This window comes from Pteropus vampyrus, unplaced genomic scaffold, assembly GCF_000151845.1.
Source record: "Pteropus vampyrus isolate Shadow unplaced genomic scaffold, Pvam_2.0 Scaffold279, whole genome shotgun sequence".
In the NCBI taxonomy this organism is placed as follows: domain Eukaryota; kingdom Metazoa; phylum Chordata; class Mammalia; order Chiroptera; family Pteropodidae; genus Pteropus; species Pteropus vampyrus.
In genome coordinates, this window is record NW_011889060.1 from 269,153 (window position 1) to 278,264 (window position 9,112).

Below are 9,112 nucleotides of genomic sequence, written 5' to 3' on the forward strand. Positions count from 1 at the left end.
TGGATAGGAAAGAGTCTAGAAGGTGGTTTTGATAGTTATATCTGGATGGTGATATCAAAGTTGATTTTTAAATTTCTTCCTTTTGTAGTCTGTATCGTATGTATTTTTCTAACAAGGCACAAACACCATTTCTACAGTAAGAAAAAATGATGCCCTTTAGAAACAGAACACGTGTGGAGGACAGAGTGCAGACAGGAGTTGGCACGGCAGGCCTCACCGCTTTGCTTGGAAAGGGCTGCTCGCAAGGCTGGCCCTCGGCTGCACCTGGGAACGTGGGTTTCAGGAGACTTCCCCCGCCCCCTACCTGACGAGAGTGGCCCCCTGTGCCGAAACCGTCTGGTTCATACTCAACACCTGCTTTCTTCCCGGGCGTCTGGACTTGCAGCACAAGAGACAGAGAGGTGCCTACGGGACCAGCCCCTGTCAAAACCCTGGGCACTGAGTCCCTAACGAGCTTCTCTGATAGATGACACGTTGTCGTAATTTGCCCTGGAGGAAGGAAGTGTGCTCTGTGACTCCCTGGGAGAAGCTCTCGGAAGCTTGCCCTGGGCATCTCTTCCTTTTGTTGATTTTGCTTTGCATCCGTGTCACTGTGATGACCTCAGCTGTCAGCACGAGCATACGCTGAGTCCTTAAGTCTGCACCCAACTGGGGACAGACAGCATCTTAGTCATTTTTAAAGAGGTGAAATATAAAACCTGAAAAACCCTGGGTAACCATTTAGTGTCACCGCCAATTCTCTGCGATAATTCAGGTATTTTAAAGAAACAGCCTACCAGCCACGCTCTCAGTATTCAGAGTCGACCTGGTGTACACGCAGAGGATTTTCAGAGTCACTTACTGCAGGATGGAAAACGTTGATGGCCTGAACGGAAGCCTTCCCTTTCTGCTTATACCCGAACACCAGGTCGATCCACTGACAGATGTTCTGCGACACGTGCTCAGACTCTAGGGCCTGTCGGTGGATGAGGATGAAGAGACGAGGGTCGTTCCGTGCCCACGGCGGGAGGTTGACGTGGTTAACCCGTTCGCCGTTCTGCCGCACCCCAAAGTCAAAACCTGAGGAAGAAGGCAGATACTAATGTTTATCTCCCCCAAAGCACGCTTCATTGGCCCTCTGAGCGGGTCTCCAGCATTCACAGGAACAGCCGCTGTACGCTATGACCAGGAACAGGAGCAGCAAAGCGGACAGTAACACCACCGCTCCCTGCGTCCTTGGCCAGCGACAGGGCTGCCTGGATGGACGCTACGAAGTCAGCTTCGAGATCTTTCAACTTTACTGCCCTGCGAATAGGGAGGCGCCCGCCAGCCCTGGGCTGCTGCTCCCCTGGCCGTTCCCACCGGATCGCAGCTGCGTGAGACCCCGGGCCGGACCAGGAAAACCACCGGGCCACGCTGTTCCCGAGCTTCTACTACAAAGACTGTGATACATAATACATTTATTGTGCTGAGCCACAAAGTTTTGGGGTTATTTGCTATGCAGTCACAGAACTGGAACTTACCTATCAGTGTGACGGACAGAGAGAACAAGCATAGATTTGACTAAGAGCCCCAAACCGAAAGCCACATGGCCGGGCCCCAAACTGCAGGTACTGGTTCCGGTCCCACGGGGATGCCAGGAAGCGTGCCCCAGGGGTCCGTGTGCGGCTTTGTTTATTAACAATTCTCCAAACAACTCCAGACGGGCCTGTTACTATAGAATGAAATTCTACAGGAATTTGCCCAACACTAACTTCTCTAAAGATATAATTCTCAATTTCATATATTCCTAAAGGTCACATAAAATGTAGAATTGCGTAATATTGGAAAACAACCCAAAAATACCTCTTAAAGGGTTACTTGATCTTCTGTTAAAAGAACAGGTGAGGTTGGCCAAGATTGCTGGTCTCTGGAGTCACAGGAAATCTGATTTTCTTGTATAGTATCCCTTTTCGTTATTATATTTCTGGTTAGAGCGTTTCATTTCTAACTCGGTCATTCCTCATTAAATCACTGAGATTTTAGTTAATTTACACTGTGCTTTCAATAAATTCATGACTCATTTTTTAAAACAGTGATCGTATCTATAACCTTTGCAATCAGAAAAAATAAAGCAATTTCTGTAACAAAATCATAATACATACTTACAAATACCTTTGATAGTTAAAAGTTAGTTTTCCAAATGTATTTGGTCTTATAAAATACTTAAAATCCTTGAGCTCACTTGGAAATAAAATTATACACTTAATAAAGGTATTTCTCATTTATAGTCTCAAATTTTATAACTTACAAAAGCTATTTTTGTTCTTGGAAAATTATAAAATAGATATAAATCCTCGGAAACATAAATTGGAAACGATTTACTGTGATACCTTCTCGGTTAACGAGGAACTCTGGAAGATAGAAAAACTCTGGGATGAGTTCTTTCACGTCAGTCATGGATTCAAAAGATGACAGACGCCACGTTGTATTTGTAGAATGAAATGTTCTGTCTGGAATGTCAAAACTTTGATCTATAAAGAAATACAAATAACGCAATTAAGACACAAAGACCTGATTCCATTTGAAGTCTGTCATCATTTATTTCTGCTACTTCAAAAAGATGTAAATGATGTTCATTTTGTTTGTCCGCAGTTTAAAAGACATCCATTTCTTGTTGAAAATAAATATTTCCATATGTAACTTGAGACCATGTCATGTTATTTTAAATCCGTATTACGTTTTCCTAGTTCACATACCTGGATGCATGTGTGTCACTTGTTTAATCGGTGACTTTCCACCCGAGTGGGACGAAGGTTCCTGGGGCGTCGCCCGCACATACTAGGTGCTCAGTGACGGTTTGTTTATTGAGTGAATGAATGATAAGGAAGTAAAATTAAAGTTCAAGTGGGCAAATGGTTTTCTCCCTATCAGAAAGCAATTATTCCTTCACTTCTAACTGTTAAGACTACTTTTCCTTCCTTTTTTTTTTGGGGGGGGGGCATCGCTTTTAGATATTCTAACTCTATGTTAAATAGTTAAGTATTATTTCTTATGAATGAAAATAGAACTAAGCGTAATCACTCCTTTGCTAAGCTGTTCTGGTGTAGACCATCGTAACCAATAACTGAGTTTCGACCCTTCTCTTTTCCATCAACGGTTGTCAGACTCTAGCCACAGGCAGGCCGGGGACAGGAAGAGCGGCCCAGGCCCCTGAAGACGTCAGCAGTGCGGCTGCTTCTTAGGGACTGAGTCGGCTCCCTAAGACTCCTTGGAACTGGCTGAAAATTTGAGCACGTCTTGTCGTTTGGAAACCGTCCCAGACCAACCTCAGCATCACGCAAGGCACCAGTGTAAAAGGCGAGCCAGCTCCCGCGATCTGCACGGCTCTGCCGCCTTCGGGACTCGCTCACGCAGCGCGCTGCACGAGCACCGGCTGCTGCTCAGCAGTGCGAAGGAATGGTTTACAAGGGCCCTTCTCTCAGAAAGCAGGGAGGGCCACTTAAAAACGATCTCCTAACGCACTCAGGAACCAAAGCTACCAATCTACACGGATTGCAGGAAAGTTAGAGGCAGTTCTGTAAGCGAGTGGTGGAGTCACAGCATCCGGAGTGGAGGCTGCGGAACTGGGGTACAAGGCGGCACACGGGGGGTTCTGTTCCGAATTTTAGATTCTCTGCAATTTCTTAGTTAAAAAAAGGTCACACCACAAATTCCTACGATGCACATGTTAAACCAGCAGCCTGTAGCCAGTAGCATTTCGCCTCCCACGGACACCTGGCACTGTCTGGAGACATTTTTGGTTCTCAGAGCCGGTCAGGGAGATGCCACCGGCATCCGGTGGGTGGAAGCCAGGGACACTGCTAACCGTCAGCGTGCCCAGGACGCCCCGACAGAGGACTACAGTGCCCAGACGTCTCAAATGACTTACAGTGCCCAGACGTCTCAACCAGACGTCTAGAAATAAACCCAAAGCCAGCAGTAATCACTGAACGCCAATCAGATGGCACTGAATGGGGGCTGAGTGAGTCCCTGTCTTTTTAATTAACCAATCTTAAATACACAGTGAAGAGAACCTATCTTAATAACAACGTATGTAATAATAATTTAAAAATTTTACTTGGCTGGGACTTTCATATTGCATTAAAAGAATTGGAGGGCAGTGATGGTTCCGTTACACACCGCAGGGGTCCCAAACCACACCTGAAAATTCTTCTTCACCCTGACCGCCACTTTTTAATTAAGGCATTCACGAATCAGAACACGTCCAGAAAGATAATCAGAACATGACAGGTTTGGAAACCGAGCCAACAAGGATGGCTTGAACATTGGTTTTGAAGACTCCTTCCTCAGCACAGAAGCACAGAACTGTCCTGGTTATTTATTTATTTTTGCATTCTTGGCAGCAGCTGGGCTCAGACCTGGCATATAGAAGGCTCTCGACCTGATGTCAAATTAACTACGGATAATTAGCTTGGGGACAATCACCACTGGGAGGGAGAAAGGGGTCGAGACAGTAATCTTCAAATACTTGAATGGCCGTCCTGTGGAACATATGTTTTGTGTACTCACAGAGGGAAATTTGTTTTGTGTACTCCTTCGAGGAGAGAGAATACAAAATTCACTCCTCCAAGAGCGCGCACGTGAGTGCGGCATTCAAAGAAGTTCCAGGAGGGCGGATAGATGAGTGGGTCCCGAGTCCACGAAGGACTGTGGGTGCCGCGGGGACGGTGCAGAGCGAACACCACGCTGCTCCCTGGAGACCGTGGGTGTGTCCCTGTGTGCACGCACGTCAGCAATCTCACCTCTGCCTGGCATCCTCAGGCCTGCAGGCGGCCACTCAAAACACCGAGGTCGAGGGTTACTACCTGGATAAAAGTTACTGCAGCTAAGGTGGCAGTGTGGCTCTCCTAGGTTTATTTAGGAGTTATTTATAAGAAATGACAACATGATGTAGGGCTCTCACACACCTTACGTGACCTGGAATCATTGTTAAGTTAAACATCTTTACAAGTGAATTGCATATACTTTTAAAGGGTAAAGAAGGCAAATTTTAGGGTATGTGAACTACGTCGTAATTTTTAAAAGTGAATTCCGTTTTTATAAACTTAGACCTATTCAATTTGAAGCTAAAATCTGAGACATTTGCAAGACGATGTGGCTTACTGCAGAGTTTCTGAGAAGAATTTTGTTGGAGGAACACGCGGAATTCTCTTGCTGGGTCTGGCTGGTCTCGGACGCTCTCAGAAAGTCACCGCGCTCCCGATGGCTTACCTTGACGCTCTCAGGAAGTCCCCGCGCTCCCGATGGCTTACCTTGATAGGCCAGGAACATCCTGGTGAAGGGCGGCATCCTGACCAGGAAGTGGAGCACCGTGCCGCTGTTGGAGTAGTGGGAGCCATAGTGGTAGGGCTGCACGGGGGGCAGGGGGTCGTCCTCGCGGGCTCCCTTGCGGTATTCTTCCTCCAGGTACTGAAGGGGACAGGGGGTCCAGAGACTTCAGGACGGCGAGCTCCGGGCGAAGCTGGGAAAGCCTCCCCTGTCTTCTCCTCCATGCTCCCCCATTGCCCCTGTGACACCATCCTCCGTGGTGGCCTCCCGCCTGCAGGGTCCCGGGGTCTCCTCCCAGTGCCTGGCTGAGGCCCGGCCACCCAGGAGGCGTCGGCCCGTCGGCGCCTCTCCCTGATCTGCACCTTCCCCCAGCTCCGCCGGCTCAGGGTCCCTGGTGTCTAAGCCCATGGAGCAGCCAGAGAACCAGAGCTGCTGCCACCACCAGACATGGCGGTGTCACTACGGGCTCAGGATGTGCGCTGTGCCCTCTGGAAGTGCCTTCCAGCAGTGCAACTGCACGGAAGTGGAAAACCATCACGCGTAACATTTATGGCCGTTTTGCGGGGTAGTTCCACAGAGATGAAGGAACCTGGTGATTTCCCACCACTCCTGTCTTCCCACCCACATATTAATCTGTCACCCTTCTCATCTCCCAGGGCTGCTGCCTGGCTCTGATGACGAGGTCAGGTGATGCTGAATTTCTGGAGTCACTTCTCCTTAATCCCCACAGCACTGCCCCATTTTCGACGACAGAGAACCAAGCAGTGATAGTTATAACATGCTTGGAGGGAACTTTCTGGAACGCTGACATGAAACAACGTGGTGAATGTGACGATACTGTTGTGAAGGATGCAGCGTGTGACTAATGCGTTTGCTTGAATTCCGAACAGATTCATTAATATTAATTTCGCAGATGTAATTCATTTCTATTTTTAAACATCAAAAATCTGATAATTTCTGTTAATATAGCGATGCATAATTGGCTGACTATGAATAAGAAGGGATTACGGTACATCACAGATCTAGTGATCCTGTCACAGAAATAACTTGGGTTACACAAAGTGCATCTCTGGGAATCTGTGAGTTTTATAAGGAATATAGTTATCTCTATTTTTCAATATGACAATGGAGATTAACTTCTAATTTATGCCACAAGAAGCATACTTCTTTTTCTGGGCAAAGTATTTTCAGAGAATTGAGATAGAGAATAATATTTAAAGGCATGAGATTTCCAGTTATCTGTCAGTCAAAGCACAAGGAAACGAAAAACAGAAAAATCAGGTAAAACAGAAGTCTATACAACAAAACTCGTTTTTCATTTATCAAAATATGAAGAAAAACTAAACCTACCTTGTACGTGTCCACGTAACGATCTTCTTTTTCTTTATACTGCACAGCGATGGGCTTGGAGAGGTTTCTACAAAGGAAGAGATGATGGAAAAACAGGAAGTATTTTGATACTGTCAGGATTAAGCTGCCTAGACGTTTGCATCCTTTATGTAAAGAAGCGATAGAAAAAGTCCTTGCTGACTAGTGCTTTCACGTGTTGCTTTGCACCTAACGGTCACCATTCAAAATGACCATGTCACAAACTACCAGGGTAGAATTCTCCAAACCCATCCAGCCGGCACCGGCAGTTCCGGGCTTAGCGCAGCTTCTGCGAGAGGAGCTGCTGTCCCCTCCCCCGTCACGTCTCCAGAACCACGCCCAGCGCGGCCTGCCAAGCCCTGGGGGTCCTGTCCCCACTTCGCAGTCCCACAGTGAAGAGCGAGGGGCGGTTTGGACAGTCGAACCCTATCTGCCCAGCCAGATACTGGTATATCTATCTGTTTTTGATAATTATTTCCTAGAGAGATTGAAATTAGTGATAGGAAACATACTAGTTTCGTTTTTGAGACTTTTCTAATCCTAAAGACTTTGCTAAAAAGTAAAAACGGTTTTATAGGATAAACATGAATTCACATGCCAAAATAGGGGAAATCATGTTTAAAATCCTGGCATAAAATTTTTCCTAAATAGCCTAACTAGGTTATTTTGAACACAATACTTACTGTTGTGACTGAAAAATCAGAAATTACTGATGAGCAAACAGAATAAGGCAAAAGTCAGCCACAGGGCTGCTACCACGGGCACGTTTGGCGTCACCCTTCCAGATGTTTTCCTGCTTGTCTTCGTATGCATTTCACTTTAAAATAAAAAGAACATCTTTGCCTGCCTATCATATACGTTTCTACAATATAATTTGTAATGGCTGCAACATATAATAATTTTCTCAAACCTAGTGTTGGGCATTTTGTTTGTTTCTAAATTTAGGCACTTTGAAAAATGACATGAGGACTATCCTCATGGCTAAATCTTTGCTTGGGGTGCCAGGCGCCATCGTCAGCAGTGGAGCAGACAAGTCGCGTTCCTGCCTCATGAAACTCACTTCCAGTGGGAACCTTTCTGGCAGAGCATCTGCCTCAACCTTAAGTATTTCCTGAGAAGAAGTCCTGGAAGCTAAATCTCTAACACAGAGTGTGCACACTGAAGAGTTTATTCCCTGGCTATACACTACTGATACCAGTAGTGTATAAATTTAAATGTCCATCAGCAGTGTGTAAAAATGTCTAGAATATAAATAACGTGCATTTGTTCTTTTTCAAATCGACGAATACATTAAACTGAATCTGATTTCTCAAAACCTGTCTGAACTAGGCCTACCTTTCAGCAGTGATAATTAAAATACCCTAATGCACCAAGTAGAACAATTGTAGTCAATTTTTCTTTAAACTAAATAAGAGAATTTTTTTAAATTAAAGTATAATTGACATACATTATATTAATTTTAGGTGTACAAATGGTCCAATATTTAGATATATTGCTAAATGATCACAATATGTATAGTTAACATAGATCACCACACGTAGTTACAGAATTTTTTTCTTATGATGAGAACTTTTAAGATTTATTTTTTTAGCAACTTTCAAATATGTAAGACAGCGTTATTAATGATAGTTACATGCTGTACATCACAGCCCAGGACTTATTTATTTCATAACTGGAAGTTTATACCTTTTGAGCCCTCTACCCATTTCACCTGACCCCCATCCTCTGCCTCTGGCAACCATCAGTCTGTTCTCTGAACCTGTGACCTAGGTTTTTTGATTTTTTTTTTTTTTAGGTTCCAGATATAAGTGACATCATATGATATTGGTCTTTCTTTGACTTATTTCACTTAGCATAATGTCCTCAAGTTCCGTCATGTCGATGTAAATGGCAAGATTTCATTCTTTTTCTATGGCTGAATACTATTTCATTGGACCTTAGGTTGTTTCTGTATCTTGAAAACCATCTGAACTAGGCTTAGATTGCGATTGTAAATAGCGCTGCAATGAACATAAGGAGGCATATATCTTTTCGAGTTGGCTTTTTCATTTTCTTCAGATAAATATGCAGAAGTTGAATTGATGGGTCACATGGTGGTTCTATTTTTAATTTTCTGAGGAACCTCCATACTGTTTTCCATAGCGGCTGCACCAATCACATTCCCACCAGCAGTACATGGGGGTCACTTTCTCCACAGCCTCGCCAATACTGGTAGCCAGAGAATTTTTTTAACTAAATAAACAGAATATTCCCTCATCTACTAGGGCTATTTGATTACACTAAAATTGTAATTCACGAAAGGAAGAATAAAAGTCTAATTCTTTTCCTTTAATTGCCAAATTTCAAAAGTAAGAAATTGGTGCCTTAGTTAGATCCAATCATGGCCAATGAGTTTAGTTTTGCTTTGTTTTTTGGGCCTTCAAAATATATCGTGATTAAGTTTTTTTTTTTTTTT

The 9,112-nt window shown here is 44.5% G+C and overlaps 1 protein-coding gene across 1 annotated transcript in view; it reads right to left on the reverse strand.

Moving 5' to 3' along the window:
* LYST (lysosomal trafficking regulator) overlaps window positions 1-9,112 on the reverse strand; it is a 134,470-nt gene that overhangs the window by 24,420 nt on the left and 100,938 nt on the right. The window contains exons 39-42 of the mRNA XM_023520819.1: window positions 6,640-6,782; window positions 5,274-5,430; window positions 2,352-2,492; window positions 842-1,059 (exon numbers count right to left, since the gene is read on the reverse strand). Coding sequence (XP_023376587.1) covers window positions 842-1,059; window positions 2,352-2,492; window positions 5,274-5,430; window positions 6,640-6,782 — 659 coding nt within the window. The remainder of the gene's footprint in view (window positions 1-841; window positions 1,060-2,351; window positions 2,493-5,273; window positions 5,431-6,639; window positions 6,783-9,112) is intronic.